Source organism: Heteronotia binoei, chromosome 19, assembly GCF_032191835.1.
Source record: "Heteronotia binoei isolate CCM8104 ecotype False Entrance Well chromosome 19, APGP_CSIRO_Hbin_v1, whole genome shotgun sequence".
NCBI classification, from domain to species: domain Eukaryota; kingdom Metazoa; phylum Chordata; class Lepidosauria; order Squamata; family Gekkonidae; genus Heteronotia; species Heteronotia binoei.
The window spans coordinates 13,267,863-13,292,414 of record NC_083241.1 but is presented as its reverse complement, the minus strand read 5'-3'; the positions used below and the strand labels follow the sequence as shown (position 1 = coordinate 13,292,414).

General features: G+C 46.5%; 1 protein-coding gene across 1 annotated transcript in view; it reads right to left on the bottom strand.

Moving 5' to 3' along the window:
- The window catches only part of LRRK1 (leucine rich repeat kinase 1), a 133,876-nt gene that overhangs the window by 61,667 nt on the left and 47,657 nt on the right, over positions 1-24,552 (bottom strand). The window contains exons 7-15 of the mRNA XM_060260081.1: positions 23,558-23,685; positions 22,322-22,485; positions 20,727-20,864; positions 15,608-15,720; positions 15,173-15,249; positions 13,739-13,868; positions 9,143-9,255; positions 3,724-3,938; positions 1,390-1,554 (exon numbers count right to left, since the gene is read on the bottom strand). Of these exons, the coding sequence (XP_060116064.1) occupies positions 1,390-1,554; positions 3,724-3,938; positions 9,143-9,255; positions 13,739-13,868; positions 15,173-15,249; positions 15,608-15,720; positions 20,727-20,864; positions 22,322-22,485; positions 23,558-23,685 (1,243 nt within the window). The remainder of the gene's footprint in view (positions 1-1,389; positions 1,555-3,723; positions 3,939-9,142; positions 9,256-13,738; positions 13,869-15,172; positions 15,250-15,607; positions 15,721-20,726; positions 20,865-22,321; positions 22,486-23,557; positions 23,686-24,552) is intronic.

Sequence of the window (24,552 nt, the reverse complement as noted above, 5' to 3'; positions counted from 1 at the left end):
GGAGCTCATTAGCATAACTCATTAGCACATCCCCCCCCACCAGCCAAAAGCAACCCAATGCAAGAAAGAAGAGCCCTGGGTGAGCGAGGCCTGCTTGGGCTGGCTAGAAACCCAACCAGCCCAAGCAGGCCTCGCTCACCTGGGCTGCCCCCAGCACAGTCAAAAGGCCAGCAAGCCACCCACCACCCAGAATCCCATAAGAAGTGGAGAAAGGGTGGTGTGGGCTTCTCCAGGGGTTAATGAGGGCTGCTGGGGGTGTGGCAAAGTCCCTGGTGGCTGGCTGGCTGCCCGCTCTCCCAATCCAGGGGTTGTTATGCAGCTGCACCTACTATTCAATGGACAAGGTAGGTGGGGAGGAGGAATCCTCGGAAAGGTTCAGGAGTTGTACTCCTGTGAGCTCCTGCTGAATTCAAGGTCTGCTCAGACGGCTGATTCATACACACTGGGAGACTGCTATACAGGTGCTGTGGTGTTCCAACAGGCATTTGTGCAGTAAACAACCAGGACAATGCAAGCCCAGGCATCTCTGGTTTCGATGCACCGCTTGTCAGAAGCCCAAGATCGGGGTGGCCAAACTTGCTTAATGTAATAACCACATAGAACGAATGTCGGAAGGAAGGAAGGAACGAAGGAAGGAAGGAAGGAAGGAAGGAAGGAAGGAAGGAAGGAAGGAAGGAAGGAAGGAAGGAAGGAAGGAAGGAAGGAGGGTAGGTGATAGATAGATAGATGATAGATAGTTAGATAGATAGATAGATAGATAGATAGATGATAGTTAGATAGATGATAGATAGATAGATAGATGATAGATAGATAGATGATAGATAGATAGATAGATGATAGTTAGATAGATGATAGATAGATAGATAGATAGATAGATGATAGATAGTTAGATAGATAGATAGATAGATAGATAGATAGATAGATAGATAGATAGATAGATAGATAGATAGATAGATAGATAGATAGATAGATAGATGATAGATAGATGATAGATGGATAGATAGATAGATGGATAGATAGATAGATGGATAGATAGATAGATAGATAGATAGATAGATAGATAGATAGATAGATAGATAGATAGATAGATAGATAGATAGATAGGGAGATAGGGAGAGAGAGAGGTGGAAATAAAGCAATTTTAAATGCATTCTTCAAGCCGCCAGCTGGCTTGTACAAGTGATTTAAATAGAGAAATGCTTTCTCCAAGCCAGTCAATGGAGGCTCCAAGAGCCACATATGGCTCTCGAGCCACAGTTTGGCCACCCCTGCCCAAGATGAACAGTCAAACCCAACCAAAGTTCTACCCGTGTTTTATCCATGCCACACTAAAACGTGCCTATCGATACCTGCAACTTCTCGGCACGTCAGCAACGACTTCTCCCTTACCTCGATATTCAGCAGCCAGAACTGAAGATTCGCAATGGCTTCTTCTCCCAGCGCCAAGTTCCAGACAACAACATACAATGCCTTATCTGTGAAGAAACACTGATTGACTGTCGACATACTGGCGGGACCTCCGATATCCCAGACGTTAAACTCCACTGAATCAACCTAATCGGACAAAGAGAAACATTCAGCGGGGGGGGGGGGGGGGGAGAGAACAACTCTCCACGGCAGCTAAAGAAAACCACACAGAGATAACAGTCAGCACATAATGAACTTGGGCCCCAGGCATCTTTGCAATGGACGATGGCAGAGCATCAATGGGCGTCAATGTTCTGACCGAAGAAAGGAACCCTTGATGCGGGTAGCTTGGGCTTCCACACAGGAAATCTAAGCTAATGACTTCACCACTCGAGAGCAGCACAACTGTCAATGCCGGAGAATGAGATTGCTAACGTTTCTCCTCTTAGTGGGGTTCACTTCCTTTTGGAACAACCGGGGGGGGGGAATTCTAGCAGGAGCTCCTTTGCATATTAGGCCACACACCCCTGATGGAGCCAATACATCAGGGGTGTGTGGCCTAGTATGAAGAAGACGACGACGACATTGGATTTATATTCCGCCCTCCACTCAAGAGTCTCAGAGCGGCTCACAATCTCCTTTACCTTCCTCCCCCACATCAGACACCCTGTGAGGTGGGTGGGGCTGAGAGGGCTCTCACAGCAGCTGCCCTTTCAAGGACAGAGAGCGGCTCACAATCTCTTTTCCCTTCCTCCCCCACAACAGACACCCTAAGAGGTGGGGGGGCTGGAGAGGGCTCTCCCAGCAGCTGCCCTTTCAAGGACAACCTCTGCCAGAGCTATGGCTGATGCAAGGCCATTCCAGCAGGTGCAAGTGGAGGAGTGGGGAATCAAACCTGGTTCTCCCAGTTAAGAGTCCACACCCTTAACCACGACACCAAACTGGCACTACACCAAACTAGTATGCAAATTCCTGCTAGAATTCCACCCCTGGGAACAACGCGGGTCTGGCGCTGGCTGTGTGGAGATTCTTATTTATTGATTTCATTCATTTAGACAAGTCCTTCTCCCCAATGGGAACCCAAAATGACTCCCATCGTTTTCCTCTCCTCCATTTTACCTTTACAGGAACACCTGTGAGATAGGTTAGGCTGAGAGAGTGTAACTCACCCAAGGTCACCCAGTGAGCTTCCATGGCACTAGTGGGGATTTGAACCTGAGTCTTCTACATCCGAGTCCAGGAGAGGCCAAACTGCAGCTTGGGAGTCACATGTGGCTCTTTCACACATATTGTGTGGCTCTCAAAGCCCCCATTGCCCCATCAGCCGGCTTGGAGAAGGCAGTTCTCTTTAAATCACTTCTCCAAGCCAAGCCAGCCAGCAGCTTATAGAACGCATTTAAAGTTAAAGTTGTTTTCTTTCCACCTCTCCCTGTCTCCTCCATCTTCCTTCCTTCCTTCCTTCCTTCCTTCCTTCCTTCCTTCCTTCCTTCCTTCCTTCCTTCCTTCCTTCCTTCCTTCCTTCCTTCCTTCCAACGTCTGACATTCATGCCTTGTGGCTCTCAAACAGCCAATGCTTATTCTATGTGGCTCTTGCGTTAATCAAGTCTGACCACCCCTGTCCTAGTCCGACAATCTTAACCACACTGGCTCTTTCGTCTGATTATCTATGGGGAGGGGGTTCAATCCTGCTGTCTCCCCCTGCTCAACATTTTGCTGGTTCCAGGGACAGGTCTGTTTTGCCACTGAGTCAGACTGGAGCATCTGCCAGCTGTTAACTCTGAATGTCACAGCCAATGTCCCCTCTAAGCCGCAGAGTCTTGGGAGCAAAAATTCTACTTTGTGAGCCACTGGCATTCAAGTTGTGAGCTACTGCATCAATTGTTGTGCTCTCGGGTCATCCTTCCCCAGAGGAGGGACGGTGGCTCAGTGGTAGAGCATCTGCTTGGTAAGCAGAAGGTCCCAGGTTCCATCCCTGGCATCTCCAACTAAAAGGGTCCAGGCAAGTAGGCGTGAAAACCTCAGCTTGAGACCCTGGAGAGCCGCTGCCAGTCTGAGTAGACAATACTGATTTTGATGGACCAAGGGTCTGATTCAGTATAAGGCAGCTTCATATGTTCATATATGTTCATATGTTCCCGAGCTAAGACAAAAATGTGTGAGCTGGAGGCTAAAGATCTGTGAGCTAGCTCGCACTACCTCAGCTTAGAGGGAACACTGCTCACAGCCACCTTGACCAAATTTGGTTCCACACTTTGTCGAGGTGCCAGTATTTCCCCACCCCTGCCTGGATGAGCTCTGCCGCTTGTTTCTACTGACCTTCGATTTGAATCCGGCTGGTTTTTGCAGCTCCCACTTCACGGTGCGGATGGTCACGTCGCTGGGCATCGCTTGGGACGCTTTTCCCGTCTGCAGGATTTCGATCAGCGCTGACTTCCCCTGCCGCGGGGGGCCCACCACCACCATCTTCATCAGGTGACATGGCTCCGCCTTCCGCAGCTGGGCCCTTAAGAAAGCCAAAACGGTCTTGGGGCCTGGAGAAGGACGGAGAAATAAAACTCACAGCCATCGGCACAAAAGGATCGTTCGAGAATCGCTTCGTGAGCTATGATTAAAAAATGCCAGCGGGATTGGGAGAGAAATTTTTAATTCAAATGCGGGGGGGTTTTTTTTAAAAAAAGCTGGGCGGGCAGCGAAGTACCAGAGCAGGGCAAAGTGATACCACCACTTCACGTGATCCGGACACTATGCTTAAAATAGTTAAAATTGCTACAATCAATTATAAAACATACATACCGTTTATAATGGGAGTAAATATTTTTTTAAAGCTACCAACTAAGGGGGAGAGAAAGAAAATGCCTAGCTTACTTCCCTTCAGAGCTACGAGTGGCTTTCTCGTTCTGGTGGAAAGCCAGCCAAATTTAGCTCATTTGAATATAATAACCCTAGGGTTCCTATAATTCAAAAAATCCTGCAGTTGTTGCATTATTTAATTAATTGTGGTAGGCAAGACTGCAGGAAAAGAAAGGACTTCACGGTGAATGCTGTACACCTTGCAGTCATACAGGACAGGCACTAAAGATTCTATCCCTTCATTACAGCAGGGGCATCTACGCTCTTCAAAAGGTATTTTGTCATTTCTGCCCTCCAAGACTGCAGAATGCAGGGTGTCCCACTGCGAAGCATCCTCAGGCTGAGGCTGCAGAACCTAACTGGCAGAGACGGATAAAATAATTAGAACTTATAAGAATTTGAGAACCGACCGAGGCTGAGTTTGTGCAGCCCGAGGAATCCTCATTTACAGATGCAAAGAGACAAAATTAAATTGTTTGCTTACTTATTAAAATACGTTATCCTCTGCCTTTCCTTTTTGGAATAGCCTGAAGCAGCCTGGAATCTAAGCAGGGTGGAATCTAAGCAGGTCTGGTCCCAGTTAGGTCTTGGATGGGAGACCAAGACTGGGGCTGTGACGCAAACCGCCTTTGCTTATCTGTGGTCTTGACACCCCGGTGGTCACCACAAGACAACTGTGACTAAAGGTAAAGGTAGGCCCCCCCCCCCCACGCAAGCACCAATTGTTTCCGACTCTGGGGTGATGTCGCATCATGACGTTTTCACAGCAGACTTTTTACGGGTGCAGTCCTGCAGTCCAAACTCTGCTCACAACCTGAGTTCGATCCCAGCGGAAGATGGGTTCAGGTAGCCGGCTCAAGGTTGACTCAGCATTCCATCCTTCTGAGTCGGTCAAATGAGTACTCAGCTTGCTGGGGGGGAAGTGTAGGTGACTGGGGAAAGCGATGGCAAACCACCCCGTAAAAAGTCTGCTGTGAAAATGTCATGATGCGACATCACCCCAGAGTCAGAAACGACTGGCGCTTGCACAGGGGAACACCTTTACCTTTTTTTGCCATTGCCTTCCCCAGTTATCTACACTTTCCCCCTCAGCAAGCTGGGTACTCATTTTACCAACCTCGGAAGGATGGAAGGCTGAGTCAACCTTGAGCCAGTTACCTGAACCCAGCTTCCATCGGGATTGAACTCAGGTCGTGAGCAGAGCTTGAACTGCACTACTGCAGCTTTAACACTGCACCATGGGGCTCTTTTAACAGGCATAAAAAGGTAAAGGTGCAAGCACTGAGTTGTTACCGACCCATTGGGAGACGTCACATCATGATGTTTTCTTAGCAGACTTTTATGGGACTCCTAGACGGCATTTACCGTATTTTTCGCACCATAAGACGCACTCCCCCCCCCCCCAAAGTGGGGTAAAAAGTGTGTGCGTCTTATGGAGCGAAGGTACCGTACGTATCTTCCTCCGGGGGGGGGGGGATCCGCTGCCTCCGTCCCGGCACTTCCCCGCGCCTGCCTGCCTGCCTGGCTCCAGCTCTGACGCTTACAGCAAGCGCCAAGATCGCTCCCTCCGCCCTCCGATCCCAGCGCTTGCTTTAAGCATCATCGCTGAAGCCAGGCAGGCAAGCAGGGAGAAAGCACGATGCCCCCTCCACAGCCGGCGCTCGCGAAGCGCTGGGTTTGCGGAGGGGGTGGGTGCTTCCTCTGCCTGGCTTCAGCTGCTCTTACAGCAAGCGCTGGGATCGCAGGGTGGAGGGAGCGATCCTGGCGCTTGCTGTAAGAGCAGCTGAAGCCAGGCAGGCAGGCAGGGGGAAAGCACGCCGCCCCCTCCACAGCCCAGTGCTTTGCGAAGCGCTGGGTTTGCAGAGGGGGCGGGTGCTTCCTCTGTGCCTGCGTGCCTGGCTGGGAGACAGGCGGCGAGATCGCTCCCTCCGCCCCCACCGCAAACCCAGCACTTTGCAGGGAGCGATCTCGCTGCTTGTCTCCCAGCCAGGCATGCAGGCGCGGGGGAAGCACGCCGGCACCGCGTGCCTGGCTGGGAGACAAGCGGCGAGATCGCTCCCTGCAAAGTGCTGGGTTTGCGGTGGGGGCGGAGGGAGCGATCTCGCCGCTTGTCTCCCAGCCAGGCACCTGCGTCTAATGGTCCGGAGCGTCCAATGGACCGAAAAATACGGTAATTATTATTTCTTCCTGATCACTAAAACTTGGCTAAAGACACAAACCAGCTATGGGTGCTTGATTGGTATTTCCCACCTACTACGGAGATACAATAGGGACAGCCAGTGTCATCTAATCCAGGGGTCCTGAACCCACGGTCCGTGGACCGATCTCAGTCAGTGGACTGTTAGCAACTGGGCCGTGAGTTGTATAATTATTTCATTATATATTACAACGCAAGAAAAAGACGACAATGACTTTGGATTTATATCCTGCCCACTCTGAATTTCAGAGTGGCTCACAATCTCCTTTATCTTTCTCCCCCACAACAGACACCATGTGAGGTGGGTAGGGCTGAGAGAGCTCTCCCAGAAGCTGCCCTTTCAAGGACAGCTCGGCGAGAGCTATGGCTGGCCCAAGGCCATTCCAGCAGCTGCAAGTGGAGGAGTGGGGAATCAAACCCAGTTCTCCCAGACAAGAGTCCACACACTTAACCACCACACCAAACTAATAGAAATAAAGTACACAATTGTATCATCCCGAAACCATCCCCCCCTCCCCAGTCCGTGGAAAAACTGTCTTCCACAAAACTGGTCCCTGGTGCCAAAAAGATTGGGGACAAATGATCTAATGGTTAAACCGTTAGACAAGTTCAGATCTCTACTCTTTCATGAAACCTGCTGGGTGGGCTTGGGCCTAACTTACTCTCCTGCAGTCTGACCTACCACAGAGGGTTGTGGGAAAGGAAACTCTGTATGCTGCCCTGAAAAAGGGGGAGGCTAAAAATCCAACACACACACACACACAATACACAACTCCAACCCCAAACCACCAGTGGTCTCAGGACTGTAGTCGTTTCCCACCAGCAGCTTCTGCCTCAGAACGCTCCTTCAGCCCATCTATTTGTGCACCACTTTTTCTCTTCTTTCCGAAATCCCATTCAACCGCTTTCTTCTTGTCTTCATTTTCTCCTTCCGCTCCATTCTTTCTCATACCAACATCGTCAAATGAGTTTTCTTCGTTCTCTTGTGCTCCCCTCAATTCATTTGCCCTGCATTCTAGAATGCCCCAAGAGTGGCTCAATGATTAACAAGCCCTAACAAAATTGCAGAGTGTGGTGATCAATGACCCTGGGCGTCCCCTTCCAGCTCTATGATTCTATGACGTTATTTGGAAATTTGGAAAGAAATCCACATTGTTCACCTCTCCTCACAACGACCCTGGGAGGTAGGCTTGGCTGAGAGTATATGGCCAGCAATGCTCCCTCTAAGCTGCGGAGTCTTGTGAGCAAAAATTCTACTCTGTGAGCTACCGGCATTAAAATTGTGAGCTACTGCGTAATTAATTTGCTCTTCCTAAGACAAAAATGTGAGAGCCAGAGGCTGAAAAATGGTGAGCTAGGTCGCACTAACTCAGCTTAGAGGGAACACTGGTGGCCAGTCCAAACTCACCCAGTGAGCAGTGGGACACCCTGCATTCTGCAGTCTTGGAGGGCAGAAATGACAAAATACCTTTTGAAGAGCGTAGATGCCCCTGCTGTAATGAAGGGATAGAATCTTTAGTGCATGTCCTGTATGACTGCAAGGTGTACAGCATTCACCGTGAAGTCCTTCCTTTCCCTGCAGTCTTGCCTACCACTCTTAATTAAATAATGCAACAACTGAAGGATTTTTTGAACGATAGGAACCCTAGGGTTATTATACTCAAATTAGCTAAATTTGGCTGGCTTTCCACCAGAACGAGAAAGTCACTCGTAGCTCTGAAGGGAAGTAAGCTAGGCATTTTCTTTCTCTCTCCCTTAGTTGGTAGCTTTTAAAAAATATTTACTCCCATTATAAACGGTATGTATGTTTTATAATTGATTGTAGCAATTTTAACTATTTTAAGCATAGTGTCCGGATCACGTGAAGTGATGGTATCACTTTGCTCTGCTCTGGTAAGACCTCACCTGAAGCCTTGTGTTCAGTTTTGGGCACCACATTTTAAGAAGGATATAGACAAGCTGGAACGGGTCCAGAGGAGGGCAGCGAAGATGGTGAGGGGTCTGGAGACCAAGTCCTATGAGGAAAGGCTGAAGGAGCTGGGGATGTTTAGCCTGAAGAGGAGGCAGCTGAGAGGTGATAGGATCACCATCTTCAAGTCCTTGAAGGGCTGTCATATAGAGGATGGTGTGGAATTGTTTTCTGTGGCCCCGGAAGGTTAGGACCAGAACCAATGGGTTGAAATTAAACCAAAAGAGTTTCCGTCTCAACATTAGGAGGAACTTCCTGACCGTTAGAGCGGTTCCTCAGTGGAACAGGCTTCCTCGGGAGGTGGTGGGCTCTCCTTCCTTGGAGGTTTTTAAACAGAGGCTAGATGGCCATCTGACAGCAATGAGGATCCTGTGAATTTAGGGGGAGGTGTTTGTGAGTTTCCTGCATTGTGCAGGGGGTTGGACTAGATGACCCTGGAGGTCCCTTCCAACTCTATGATTCTATGAGTCTACCTCCGTTCTCCCAGCACAATTTATATGGGTTACTGTAACCAACATTGGTTTTATCTGTGTTGTTTTTGCTGGCTTCTGCTGTGGATAAACTTGAACTCTTCAAGACCCAGTGAGCTTTCACGGCACGAGTGGGGATTTGAACCTGGTGGATCTCCGAGTTCATAAGCGGGCACGCCAACCGCTACACCACAAGCTGGGTTTGGATTCCATCTCTGTTCAAACCGCGAGAGGGAAAGGCAGGCTCACCTTCTTTTCTGACCTCAGCAGGCAAGTTGGCAATAGCTAACTCCTCGATATCCAGCTGCCAAAGATTAGATAGTTGTCCGAGTTCAGGAGGGAGCTCTTGAATGCCCCGGTTACTATGCAAAAAAAAACGCAAACCACACCCCTCTGTCAATCGCCTTTCTGAGAAGGGAAGAGCTGGCACCAAATTGCCCCCAAAAGAAACATTGAGGGAACCCTGGATGGCTCTGGCTTGGACTAAACCTCAAGAAATTTTGATAGAAACATAAAGAATGAAAACATAAAAACATAAAAATTGGAATGGCAAGCCATCTTTAATTACAGAGAAAGTGGGGAGTGAATAGGTATGTAGAGTCATGGGAATGTTTTAGCTAAAAACATTCCCATGACTCTACATACCAACTCACTGCCCACTTTCTCTATATTTAAAGATGGCTTGCCATTCCAATTTTGTCTGATGAAGCCTGCTTAGAGCATACAAAAGCTTATGATCTGAATAAAACTTCGTTGGTCTTAAAGGTGCCACTTGTCTACTGCTTTGTTATAAAGAATGATGATAGTGAAATTTTTGGAGGGGTGTGGAGTTTCTGCGGGCATTGTGCTACAGCAGTCGTCACACCAAGCCTGTCCTTGGACTGGGGGTGGGGTGGGATGGGGGTCCTCTGCTTTGTGCCAGTGTGGAATAAAGAGCACCATCGAAACCTGCTTTATAGTAAAATCAGAGTAAACAATGGCAACACAGTATAAGCAGAAGTCTAAAAAACTACTGTGTCGGAAAAACATAACACTTAGGATAAATTTACAAAAACCTGTATTATATTGTGCAAAAGCATCCAAAATTCATTCCAAAGATATAAATCACATCGAGAGCATAAAGTCCCAAACAAAAACACAGTTCCCAAGGATGACTCCGGAAAATTCCAAAAAAGTCTATAAGGAGTACTACTACTCAGAAGTAAATTCCAAACGGAGTCCTTCCACTGATGTCGGCTTCCGAAGGAGAAAGTCTTGCCTTTGTGCAATCAACGGCTTAAATCGCGTTCCGCTGCATTTGCAGCTTCTTCACAAGCCAACTGTATAATAAGACCAAATGTGACAGCAATAATACAATGAACAATATAATCCAAATTAAACAATAAAATATAAAAAATACAACATATAATACAACCAACGTTTGGTGAGGATACAGCCTTCAGAAATCGTTGGATAGATATATTGAATAAATGCTCCCTAGACCTTATGGTCTTAGAAAATATCATAGAAAAATCTGAAGGAGGGGAAGAAAGTTAAAGAAGAGATAGAAACGCTAAAAGATTCCTTAAAGAGCAAGGTATCTAATAACACCTGGGAGCTTAATATGAAATAACTGGAAGGGAAAGTTAAGTCTTTTGAAAAGAAACTGAGAGAAATAAAAGTGAAAAAATTCGCTAGAGACCAGAAAGACTACAGTGAGTCGAAGGTGTTTAATTGGTGGCAGCCTAATAATAATTTTTAAAAGAAAGTATCCTGGGCAATCAGGTGGGATGTTTTTCAGATTTGGAATTGGAAGGTGAGGAGTCAGCACTCACCTCAGGAGAAGAGGATGATGGTGAATGATATAGACCAGGGGTCCTCAAACTTTTTAAATAGGGGGCCAGTTCACTGCCCCTCAGACTGTTGGAGGGCCAGACTGTTGTGGTGGCTGCCATTACTGTACAAGGCCACGGGCCATCAGTTCTCCATCTTCTGCATCTCTCTCCCTTCCCCACACCACACACCCCGGCCTGAGAACTCACCTCACCTCGGTATCGCCTCACACTCTGTCTCCGCTGCCTCAGCCCAGTGCCTGAAGTGTGCGTTGCTAATGCAAGTTTAGGTCGAACGTCACTTCCGGTCTGATTTTGCCATAACCCGGCGGGCCGCATAAACGTCCTCAGCGGGCCGCATCTGGCCCGCGGGCCGTAGTTTGAGGACCCCTGATATAGACCATATAGAAACACAAGAAGTAGATCCAGGGAAGGACGGGATTTTTACAGAGGACCCCCAGGAAGACGCAAGAGGTTTTGGACTTAATAATTAATATATCTTCATACCATCTCTCACAGGTTTTAAATTTGGGTTTTTGAGTTTTGTACCTACTCCCTGTTATGACCCTCTTTCTACTAGAATTGCTGTGTACAAGCTAGTTCGTCAATTGAAACTAAGACATACGTTTGGAGAAGATGGGAGGGAGACTGAACAGAGGGTACTTTTCAGACGGAAATCTATATTCATACCCTGGACTGAGGACCCACGTATAACTGTGTTTGAGAGAACGGTCCTTCAGGATTTGGAGAAACTTGAGGGTCAACAGAGACCCTATTATAACCATTTGAATAGATATGAAAGAGAAACACTACGGGCTTTATCTGAGAATCCCAACCTTGTTATAAAATCAGCAGATAAGGGAGGAGGGATTGTGGTCAAAAATAAGCGGGACTATTGTCAAATGGTGGAAACCCTGCTATCGGATGTGGCTTATTATGTGACATTTTGGTCCATACGGACCTACAGGAATTGACAATACCATCACGCCTACCTACTGGTCGCCTACCTACTGCCGTTGTAAAGGCTGCAAAGCTTGCAAATACTCTTTACAGATAACAGTGTATGTAGCTCCAAGAACGAAAGTAACTATTAAGTTAACTGGGTTTACAAATTGTGACTCCAAGGGCATTCATTTATGCCTTGGACTGTGGTGAATGTTCAAAAATCTATGTAGGATGTTCTCGGAGGGATGTCAAGACTCGCGTCTTAGAACACATCTCAAGGGTTCATCACCAAATTCCTGGCGTTCCTCTTTCCCAACATTATATTGAAACTGGCCATGACTTAGAATCCCTGAAATTCTTTGTTTTGCAGAAGGTAGACGTTTCTAGTTGTAAGGGTGGTGATATAGAAAAAGTCCTGTTGCAGAAGGAGGCAAGGTGGATACATTGCTTAAACACAATTGAGCCCTTCGGTCTTAACCAATGTAATGATCGCTCATGTTTTGTTCAGGTTCTTTGGGGTATGTGTTTGTGAATATATATGAGATCCCCTTTAAGTGCTTAATCGATACCAGCTGTGACTTGTCCTTTTAGGACGCTGATTCTAGTGTGGTCAATCCGTCAATTGAAATATATAATATGGGCGTTTGAGAGAAGCCGGTCTGAGGACCTTGTCAGGTTGTATTACGTGTTGTATTTTTATATTTTGTTTAATTTGGATTATATTGTTCATTGTATTACTGCTGTCACATTTGGTCTTATACAGTTGATGTGAAGAAGCTGCAAATGCAGCGAAACGTGATTTAAGCCGTTGATTGCACGAAGGCAAGACTTTCTCCTTCGGAAGCCGACATCAGTGGAAGGACTCCGTTTGGAATTTACTTCTGAGTAGTAGTACTCCTTATAGACTTTTTGGAATTTTCCAGAGTCATCTTTGGGAACTGTTTTTGTTTGGGACTTTATGCTCTCTACGTGAGAGAGAGCATAACGGTATACGTGAGAGCATATGTGAGAGTTGCCAACGGTAGCGCTCCAGATTTTTTTTTGCCTATAACTGGCCATGCTGGCTGGGGCTGATGGGAGTTGTAGGCGAAAAAACATCTGGAGCGCTACCGTTGGCCACCCCTGCAATATAGATTTTTGTAAATTTGTCATAAGTGTTATGTATTTCTGACACAGTTGTTTTTTAGACTTTATAGTAAAATCAGGCTGTTGGGTCTCTCGCTCAGCACTCCACCCGGCCACGGCTTTCAGGCCCAGCAAGGATCTTGCCAGACATCTGATACATGGGCTTTTTTTGTAGCAGGAACTCCTTTGCATATTAGGCCACACACCCCTGATGTAGCCAATCCTCCAGGAGCTTACAAGGCTCTTCTTACAGGGCCTACTGTAAGCTCCAGGAGGATGGCTACATCAGGGTTGTGTGGCCTAATATGCAAAGGAGTTCCTGCTACAAAAAAAGCCTTGCATGAAACATTCCTTTAACTGGAGAGGTCACAGCTCTGCTTGGTATGCAGAAGGTCCCAGGTTCAAGCCGCAGTATCTCCAATTAAAAGCATCAGGTAGGAAAGGATGAGAAGAATGTTCACATGAGACCCTGGAAAGCCGCTGCCAGTCTGAGTACACAATACTGAATTTGGGGAGGGACGGTGGCTCAGTGGCAGAGCATCTGCTTGGTAAGCAGAAGGTCCCAGGTTCAATCCCCGGCATCTCCAACTAAAAAGGGTCCAGGCAAATAGGCATGAAAAACCTCAGCTTGAGACCCTGGAGAGCCACTGCCAGTCTGAGTAGACAACACTGACTTTGATGGACTGAGGGTCTGATTCAGTAGAAGGCAGTTTATATATATATGTAGTCTATCTGATGCAGGGGAGGTCTGATTCAGTAATAAGGCATCTTTGAGCGTCCACGTGTCACTGATTGAACCGGACTTTTCTTCATGCCAACAGTGTCTTCTGCCACAGAGACATTCTCCTGCCCTAATTGTCAGCAAAATCACATAAAATTCTGCAGCAAAACAGCTGAAGCAACAAAAGTTTCCATGAGTAGCAGCAAAATTTCAAGTTGTGCTGGAGGTTTCTCCTTCACTTACTTGCCTAAGTAAAGCTCAGAAAGGCCTTTGAGGCAGCAGACCGATGGGGGGACGGCGTCTAGCTGGTTGTCATTCAGACAGAGGACTTCTAGAGACTCGGAGAGGTATTCGGGGAACTCCAAGGTAGAACCTGGTAGGGGTGCGAGCAACAAGAAAGGCCAAAAACAGCAAATGAAAAAGATCACTGTGCCCTGTGGAAACACATCACATAGCGCTTGGGGACTACTTTTAGGCCTAAGCACCGTTTTACTGTTGGGAAACAGTTCCATAACTTTTAACTGCACACCTGTGCTTCCAGGGAGTAACCATATGCTCAACGATAAAAGAACTCTACCGCGCATAGTCACAATGCATCCTCTCTCACAGGATATTTTGCTGAACAAGAGCCCAGCTGGGCCTAGCTTCACACCACTGCAGATGACGATGCCTCTGAGGTCTTCGTTAAAGAACTCGTTAAGAACCCTTGGGAGAGTCATCCACACATTCCCTGAAACCACTGGTTAAACACATCTTCCGTTTTCTTTAAAGTGCTTTTGAGGTGCATAAAGTGCTTTACAAGGCACTGAAGTGGACGGCAGGGGTGGTTTTTAAGCCAGTCAAGAAAACCAGGCTCTGTTGCCCTTCATTTTAATAATGAGTTAGAAAAACCCAAAGAAACACAGTGCTTTCATCCTATAACGAGGAAATAGGAGGCAGATGTGGGGGGAAGGGCTTTGACTCATTGGCAGAGTGTCTGTTTTGCATGCAGAAAGTCCCAGGTCCCATCCCTGGTGAAACGCTTCCGCGTGAGATCACGCAGAGCAACTGCCAGTAGAACAGACAATACTGGCTGTGATCACACACATTAAATAAACCACTTTCGTTGCACTTCCCAACTGGATTTTGCCAGTGCACACAGTGAAAGCTAGCTGGAAAGTGCACTGAAAGTGGATTGAAAGTGCATTAGTGATCACAGCCAATGAAAGACAGATCAAGGTTCTGACTCAGTATAAATCCAGCTACCCAAGGGCTTTTTTAGAGGCAGGAACACCTTTGCATATTAGGCCACACCCCCTGTTGTAGCCAATCCTCCAAGAGCTTAAAGAAGGCCTTGTAATAAGAGCCCTGTAAGCTCTTGGAGGATTGGCTACATCGAGGGTGTGTGGCCTAATATGCAAAAGGAGTTCTTGCTACAAAAAAAGCCCTGCTTGTTATGGGTTTTGTAGCTGTTGTTGATGTCATTTACCTGGAGGTAAGGGAGGTGGAACCCAGAACCTTCTGCATGCAAAGTGAGCTGCCGGCGCCGGTTTTCTGTTGTTTTACAGCGGTGGAGGAGTTATCCAGAGCTGTGAAGCAAAATAATTAAAACTTCCTCCTCATCCCAGCTTTGTAGAAACAGCTCCCCTCCCTTATCCATCCACTCCCTCCCATCTTTTCATCCCCTGCATGCCATACCTGTCTCAGCACTAGAGCGAGCTTTGCTCCTTGTCGAAAAAAACGAAATCCGCTTTGTTCTGGCTCCTTCGTCAGCTCTGTGGCTCAAATAGAAAACAAAGGCCAATGAAGCTTTAAGAAGCCCGCTCTGCGATATTAACTCTGACAGCAAAACAGAAGGAGCTTTTAACACGGGCATTTAACGAAGAGCTTTTATCTTTTAAACTCTTTTGTAGTCTTCTTCAAATCCAAGGTCTTTTTTAATCAATATACTGGGGGCTTGCTTAGTGATTGTTTCATGTTGTTTTTACAGTCATGACTTGTTAATATCACCTCACATATGGATAATATACTTTCTTACAATTTTAAGTTGTTGGTTTTTTATTTCTAAGCTGCTTCAAGATAGTCTCTGGAGAGGCGGCAAAGAAATTCCCTGCGTGAAATAAACAAACTCACTTCCCAAGCTGGTTCTTTGAGAGATCCAAGGTCTTCAGTTGCCTGCAACACCACTTTTCTTGAGAAGGCAGGGCGGTTAACTGATTTCCTGAAAGTTTCAACGATATCAAAGCCTAAAGCAGAAAGGGACATGGTTGAAGAGCCAACGGGAGAGGCGAGGTTTTGTCTGTACCAGTCTATTTCAATGGAACCATTTTAGACTCGTGCAATACAGTTTATCTACATTTCTTACAGCTATACCCCACTTTCTCATCAAAACTACTTCCCAAAGCAGCTTACATCAACTGACCCAGCAGACATCCAACAGTAATAAGTCAGTATATCAAAAAAGAGGAAGAATAAGAAAACTGCAGAGACTTTTTTGCTTGGATTACAATTAGAAAAATTTCCAAAGGAAGACAGGACTTTAATTTGGTACTTGCTCTCAGCTGCTAGGACATTGTATGCACAGCTGTGGAAACAGGGAAAAATACTAGAGAAATGGGACTGGATTGTGAAAGTTTTATCATGGAGTGAGATGGACAAATTAACTAAAACTTTAAAAGACTATGATCTAGATATATTCAAAAAGGAGTGGAAGAAATTTAAAAGATATATGGAGAAAGAATGGAATATAAAAAGTCATTGGACAATTTTTTAGTAGTAATGAGAGAAGAAAAATATTGAACTTTGATTGGTTAGTGGTACCTTTATAATTGAATTTAAATTTATAACTTCGGGGAAGTCAAATATTGGAGGGAGGGGGGGTTGAAATACCATATGGGTTAGTATAGAAAAGAGACAATTACTGTAACCATATGTTATTAATAAATTGTTAAAACAAAAAAGAGGAAGAATAAAATCAATGTTCCCTCTAAGCTGTGGAGTCTTGTGAGCAGTTCTACTTCGCGAGCTGCTGGCATTAAAGTTATGAGCGATTGCACAGATTAGCTTGCTCTGGGGCCAATTTTTCCTGAGCTAAGACAAAAATGTCTAAACTGGAGGCTAAAAAACTGTGAGCTAGCTTAGAGGGAACACTGAATAAGAGAACTGTTTAGCTCAGCTGCTTAAAAAAAGAGGAAGATTTTAAAAAGCATCAAATAATTTCTAAAAATCTAGACCTCCAAGTATCTCCCTGGGAGCTTGTTCCATAATGGATTCGAGATTCATATAACGACATCGATGCACATCCAGCCACCCTTTCTCCCAATGTCGAGGTCCTTGACCCAAGGAGGTTACACTCAAAGTCAACTTTGGGCACTTCTGGAATGGAAACATGAATTCCTTGGGAAGTTCCTTTCAGCTTGTTGGATTCCAGTTGTCCCCAGTCAAAATGAAGACTATTTGCTAACGTTACCAGCTCTCCAATATTACATATTGTAACATCATGTATTCCCCACCACCTGTGCGGTTCTCACAATCAGTCTGCATCACTGGTTTTACGGGCTACTGTAAAAATACATTTGCAATTTTCAGTCAGTGAAGGCCAAGGCTCTCTTGCATCCCTTTCCTGGAAAGAAGCGGAAAGATGCCATAAGCTTGCTAAGGGCTCCGGTTTCTAAAAGCCAGAGATTTCATTACGCTGAGCAAGACTAGGCTCGTCGAAAGATGTGGAGGGGGAAAAAAGACACCACAGGAGCACCCTCTAGCGTCCAAACCACTGGCCTCTTCCCATATTTCAGGGAATCAAAGCAATTTTGAAGATCAGTGTCGATTTAGTGCTGGTTCACTTGAATCCTATACTATCTAACCCATGCACAACTGCAACTCTGGCATGGTCATCTCAGTCTCCTCTGGTCACGTGGGGGATGTGTGCGGTTTACAGGAAATAAGTGCGCACACTGGTACACTGGACAGCCACAATCAAGAAATAAAGGTCAAGGTAGTCCCCTGTGCAAGCAGCAGTCATTTCCAACTCTGGGGTGACGTCGCATCACGACGTTTTCACGGCAGACTATTTACGGGGTGGTTTGCCATTGCCTTCCCCAGTCATCTACACTTCCCCCCCCAGCAAGCTGGGGACTCATTTTACCGACCTCAGAAGGATGGAAGGCTGAGTCAACCCTGAGCCAGCTACCTGAACCCAGTTTCCGTCGGGATCGAACTCAGGTCGTGAGCAAAGAGTTTGACTGCAGTACTGCAGCTTTACCACTCTGCACCACAGGGCTCTCTAGTCTAAGGATTACAAGAAAGCAAAATACGAAATAAAAATTCAGGAGATCTAACTCTACACGGACAAAGCCTTTCCTGATGAGGAGTTCTGAAGATTTTGCCATACAGGACTGCTGAAGGCAGAATACTGAACCTAGTGGGCATAAAAAACTCTGTGGATTTGTGGGGATTTGAGGTACAAGGAATAAGCATCTAGAACCCATACTCAGGCACCATAAACAAGTGGGGAATATGCCCTATTAGCGAATGAGTATAATGGTTTGTCTATCTGTATCCAAGCACTCTAAAAACTTGTTGTTTCTTCAACATGCAAAACAAGTCAAGTGAAATGCCAATTGACTTGATTTTTCACAATATTAAAAGTGACAAAATTGCTTGAAAAAGAGTTAGGCGACGTAACATGCACAAGGCTAGGGTATTCAAATATAAAGTGGAGGTGCGGCCAAAACTTCAAGGTCTGAAGTCGGGCTTTCACGTGCTCCAAGGCATGGAAGATGCAGCTGGCCTCCGGTTCTTTGCATCAACTCAGTTTTTTTAAAAAGTTTCTCCCAGCTGTTGCTGGGAATCACATCACAGGAAACAGGAAAGAAGTTAGTCAGCTGCCCCTGTGGATTCTGGGAGAGAGCACAGTTGGCCAGGCTCTGAGGCCACCGTCCTTCAACAGCAGGGAAACCCATCACCTGATGGGGCTGTCGACACTCGGGCTCTACCCAAGAGGAAGACAGAGCTGCAACTTTCTCCATTCTGTCTTCTGATAATAACTTGCTGCTGCAGGTAGAGTGCAAGGAGAGGATTGAGGAGATCCAGGTTCAAATGCCCACCTGGTCACATGTGGCTCTTTCACACGTATTATGTGGCTCTTGAAGCCCCCACCACCCCGTCAGCTGGCTCGGAGAAGGCATTTGTCCCTTTAAATCCCTTCTCCAAGCCAAGACAGCTGGCAGCTTGGATAATGTATTTAAAGTTAAAGTTCCTTTCTTTCCACCTCTCCCTCCCTTTCCATTTATTTGCCTTTCTCCTTCCCTTGCCTTGTGGCTTTGAAACATCCGACGTTCATGTCTTGAGGCTGTCAAACATCTAACATTTATTCTATGTGGCTCTTACGTGAAGCAAGTTTGGCCACCCTGGTCTAAGTTAACCCACTGGGTTGTTTTGGGGGAAACAAAACTAGGAGGGAGGAATCATGTATCCTGCCCTGAATACTTTGGCGGAGAGCTAAGATTAAATGGTGATGAGAACAGGAAGATGTAGCAGCCACCACGCTTACCCCACTGCCGGGGATGCTGTTATCTATTTGCATTCTGGTTACAGTCTGTCCAGATTTACAGCACAGCATTAGTTGTGAGCAAACAGCACTGGGAGTGAAATTCTGCACTTGATGGGAATCCAGTGTTAGACGAAATGCTGGGGGGGGGGGGGGGTCACCTCTTTTTAGGGGGGGGATCAGGATGATCCTAGTAGAATTTAGGAGCTGACCTTTTACCAATAATTCAAAGGTCCAGTATCAGGAGGAGGACTCCAGAGTTAAAATAGTTCTTAAGATGTTTACTTAGAAAAATATGTAAAAATACAATCACACATAAAACATCAGACTACGCGATCAAGAGGTTAGGAAAATAGAGGTGGGAGATAGGGACTTTTAGGGTTTATTATAAATACTGCCTGTTCAGATGTGAAGATGTCCAGTTAGAAATTAAAGATGGAGACATGCACAGACATCATGCTGTGTCTAAGAGGCCCGTCACTTAGAGCAGGGGTGGCCAAACTGTGACTCGGGAGCCAAATGTGGCTCTTTCACACATATTGTGTGGCTCTTGGAGTCCCTACCACACCATAAGCTGGCTTGGAGACGGCATTTAAAGTTAAAGTTGCTTTCTTTTCCCCTCTGGTTTCCATTTATTTCCCTTCCTTCCTTCCATCTTGCAGCTCCCAAACATCTGATGTTCGTGTCTTGTGGCTCTCAAACATCTGACGTTTATTCTATGTGGCGCTTATATTAAGTAAGTTTGGCCACCCCTGAGTTAGAGTAATGGGGAAACAACCTGCCTATGTGCCCAGATTGTAAAGTGAGGTGTGGTGTGCTCTTCACGTTTTATAGTATTTGGAGAGGCGGAGACCCCTTCCAGAACTATGATGACTCTTAATGGTCACTGGTGGGTCTTTCTTGAGTATCTGAATATATTCCCAGTTCAAGAGGATGGACCACTAAGAACATAAGAGAAGCCATGTTGGATCAGGCCAACGGCCCATCCAGTCCAACACTCTGTGTCACACAGTGGCAAAAAATTTTATATATACACACACGCTGTGGCTAATAGCCACTGATGGACCTCTGCTCCATATTTTTATCTAAACCCATCTTGAAGGTGGCTATACTTGTGGCCGCCACCACCTCCTGTGGCAGTGAATTCCACATGTTAATCACCCTTTGGGTGAAGAAGTACTTCCTTTTATCCGTTTTAACCTGTCCTTTTATCCGTTTTAACACTGATGGACCTCTGCTCCATATTTTTATCCAATCCCCTCTTAAAGCTGGCTATGCTTGTAGCCGCCACCACCTCCTGTGGCAGTGAATTCCACATAATCACATACATGTGATATGTGTGTGTGTATACACACACACACATATATTGGCCACTGTGTGACAGAGTGTTGGACTGGATAGGCCATTGGTCTGATCCAACATGGCTTCTCTTATGTTCGTAAGACAAAAGGCGAGAATGACCCCAGTTAATTCTGCATTTGATGGGAATCCAGTGTCACATTGTCTGAATTTCAGCAAGCTGCAGTTTTGCAAATGTTGCTGTCCAAAGACTCCTCTATGCGCTGGACCCCTTCCGAGAACTAAACTCCACTGAACGTCTTTACTACCCAGCGATGTCAGCAAGAAACGGTTGCCTTTTGTGGGGTGGGGAGGATTACCTGAATCTCCTTTTTCAGATATAGGTGGAAAGTTCCGCACACTTACTTCAAGTTGGAAGAGGCACTGCGGGACTTCGTTCAGGGCATTTTCAGAAAAATCTACTTCCTTCAGATGATTTTTCCAGAAAACAGCCAAGGTATCCGGTAGGGTTTCCAAGGCATTTTTAGCCGCTTTGCAACATTTCTAGAAACACACAGAAAAGAAATTGTTCATATGCAGCTAGAATTCTCCATGCTCAAATACACAACATTCAGGTTTTGATTTCAAAGTTTCTAGCCCTCAAGAATTCCAGAAATGTATACGGCCACTGTGCATAGCTATTCATCCCCCCCCACCCCCCTTCCCGGCAACATAAATGTACATAATCCGTGTACAAAATTCAGCTTTAATCTTTGCAGACAATTCTGGTTACCCAGGAAATAAACTTCAGTTTTCTTGACTTGGAACATAGTAAGTCATAAAGTGCCTTGACAGGCTGGTTTTCTATGCAGAGGGTTCCCATTCTCACAAAGGAGCATTCCCACAAAGAAGATGATATTGGATTTATACCCCACCCTATACTCAGAACATAAGAGTATCAGAGCGGTCACAATCTCCTTTACCTTCTCCCTTCACAACAGACACCCTGTGAGGTGGGGGGGGGGGGCTGAGAGTTCTCCCCCAGAAGCTGCCCTTTCAAGGACAACTCCTGCGAGAGCTATGGCTGACCCAAGGCCATTCCAGCAGCTGCAAGTGGAGGAATGGGGAATCAAACCTGGTTCTCCCAGATAAGAGTCCGCACACTTAACCACTACACCAAACTGGCTCCATATTCGAAGATGACGGGAAAGTTGCACTGCATGATTCTTATTTCAGTACTTCACTTGTGTGTGTGTTAAGTGCCATCAAGTCACTTCTCACTTACAGAGACCCCATGCCTTCATTTATTTTTCCCTTTTCACTTACTTTCCCCCCTTTTCCCTAATGGGGCCCATCATTCTAGCACGGTATCCTCACAACCACCCACCTTGAGAGTGTGTGACCGGCCCAAGGTCACTCAGCAAACTACACTGACAGAGTGGAGATTCGAACCTGGGTCTTCCAGATCCTACTCCAGCACTCTAACTGCCAGAGGTTTTTTTTGTGTGTGTGTGTGGTACTCACCAGTACTGCATGCTGGCACCTTTTGTGCAAACCTGGGAAGCCGAGAGTGGCAGTGTGATGCAACAGTGTGTGCACTCCTCCAAGCCCGCCTTCCCTTGCAAGGGAAGGTGGGCTCGAAGGAGAGCACACACTGCCCCGCTGCTCTCACCTTCCCGGGTCTGCCTGGGGTGGGGGCAGGACCTAGGGCACCAGGAACTCTGGCACTAGCTCTGTCCATAATCTTCTACTGTGCCAAGTCTAGTGTAGTGATTAGCATCTCAGACTAGGGAGACCCAGGTTCAAATCCCCATTCTGACATGGAAACCTGCTGAGTGACCTCAGGCCAGTCACGTGCTCTCAACCTAACCTACCTGACAGTGTGGTCGTGAGGATAAAATGAAGGAGAAGAGAATGAAATTATCGACTCTGGATCTCCACTGGGGAGAAAAAACAGTGTGAAACTGAGGAAATAAACAAAATAAGCCATTTGTGCTGCAGCTTCACAAAGCTATACTTACCAAGGGGCAAACCCAGGGCTGAGGGAACACTTTCAGATTATTCTTGGACACATTCAGGATGTTCAGGGATTTCAAACTGTGGAGAAACTGAGTGGGCAGCTCCACCAACCGGTTGTCAGAGACGTCCAGCTCATTCAGTTTCCTTAACCCTATCCAGTTAGTTGCTAAAAAAACCAAACACACAAAATAAATTGTTTTTAGAGGCTCTGATTTAGGGCCATTTGGGGGGGATTTTTTTTGTATTGTTTGCGTGTGTGTGTGTGTGTGTGAGAGAGAGAGAGAGAGAGAGAGAGAGAGGGAGAGAGAGAGAGAGAGATATTCAGAGAGGTAGCTCATCTATTCCGTGTGGCTCTTTATGTTAAGCAAGTTTGGCCATTGTGTTCTACATCCTTTACAGTTTAGAAAACCGACAAACGGGGGGGGGGGGGGGGGGTGGTGAGGGAAACGATACAGGTTTCTAAAACTATGCCCAGAGTAAATGGAGGGATTTTCCAAAATCCTTTAACTTGAGGGCACTCAATGAAGCTGATGAGCAGCAGATTTAGCATGGATTTCTCTATGCAGAGAGTGATTAAAATGTGAAGCCATGGTGACTAAAGGAAGCCTTCACATTCATAGGTAGTAAACCTTTGAATCCCAGAGCCAGGAGGTGACATCAGGGGAAGGCCTTGGCCTATGTGCCCAATTGGTGGCTCTCCAGAGCAACTGGTTGACCACTGTGTGAGGCAGGATGGTGGATTAGATGGACCACTGGTCTAAGCCTGCTTCGGCAGGGAGGGCAGGATATAAATCTAATAAACCTAAACCTGATCCAGTAGGACTCTTCTTACGTTCACTGAAGTTGTGGGTTTAGAAAGGTCACCTCTGTTTAGGACTGCACGGAGGGTGACTTATACTAGCTAAGGGACTGCTCTTTTCAGCAGTGGTCCATGGGTCCATGTAATGTGACACTCTGTCTTGACAATTTTATCCTGAGTTTGTAAGAGAAAAAAAAACTGCCCACACCCAGCAGGATGGCTTAAGACTAGTGTTCCGTCTAAGCCAGTGCGCAGATTTTTAGCCTCCAGCTCACACCTTTTTGTCAGCTCAGGAAAAATGGCCCCAGAGCACACTAATTTAGGCAGTCGCTCACCACTTTAATACCAATAGCTCACAAGGGAGAATTTTTGCTCACAAGACTCTGCAGCTTAGAGGGAACATTGCTTAAGACAACAAGAAATCGTGGGGCACACCAACCATTCTCCTCTTCAAACAGCCTTTCCAAATAATTTTTGGTAGCAACAAGCCTTTGGAGTCGGGAAAGGTGCAAGAATCCCGAAGGAAGGCTCCGGAACCTGTTGGCGGACACGTCGATCTCAAGTAACCTGTTGATTTAAAAGTTAAAAAGAAGAGATTGGATTTTTACCTTGCTCTTCACTCAGAGTGGCTTACAATCTCCTTTCTCTTCCCCTCCCTGCACCAGACACCCTGTGAGGTAAGCGGGACTGAGAAAGCTCTGAGAGAACTTGTGAATGACCCAAGGTCACCCAGCAGCTGCCCACAGAGGAGGAGCGGGGAATCAAACTCGGTTTCCCAGATTAGAGTCCGTGCTCCTACTACTACACCAAACGGGCTCTCAGCTAAATAAAAGATCTACAGGGGGAGGGGGAAATAAAGAACTGGAAAGAGCATCCTGAGCCATGAAGCTCCTCCCACACTCTGAGGGCCTAACTCCACAACATTGTTTACGAGTCCCCTCAGGATTCTGTGCAACAGACTGGGAAGTAAGTGTTGAAATATAATTCCTAGGTATGCAGGAGCCCGAATTTGGATTGAGATCACGGCATGTAGGAAATGTGTGAAGGTTACGCTCCCCCCTCCACCGCCGGCCCCTTGTGCCATTTTCCAGACCTAAAATTTGCCTCACAAAGTTGCTATTTACACCTATCAGGAAAATCTGCATAAGCGTCCCCAAAGGGGCAAATGCCAGCTCCGTGGGGTCCTGACCTGGATGGGCCAGGCTAGCCTGATCTCCTCATATCTCAGAAGCTAAGCTGGGTCGACCCTGGCTAGTATTTGGATGGGGGCTTTTTGTAGAAAAAGCCCAGCAGGAGCTCACTTGCATATTAGGCCACACCCCCTGATGTCACCACTGTTGTACACAGGGCTTTTGTAGAAAAAGCCCAGCAGGAGCTCACTTGCACATTAAGCCACACCCCTGACTCCAAGCCAGCTGGAATTGTGTTCCCGCT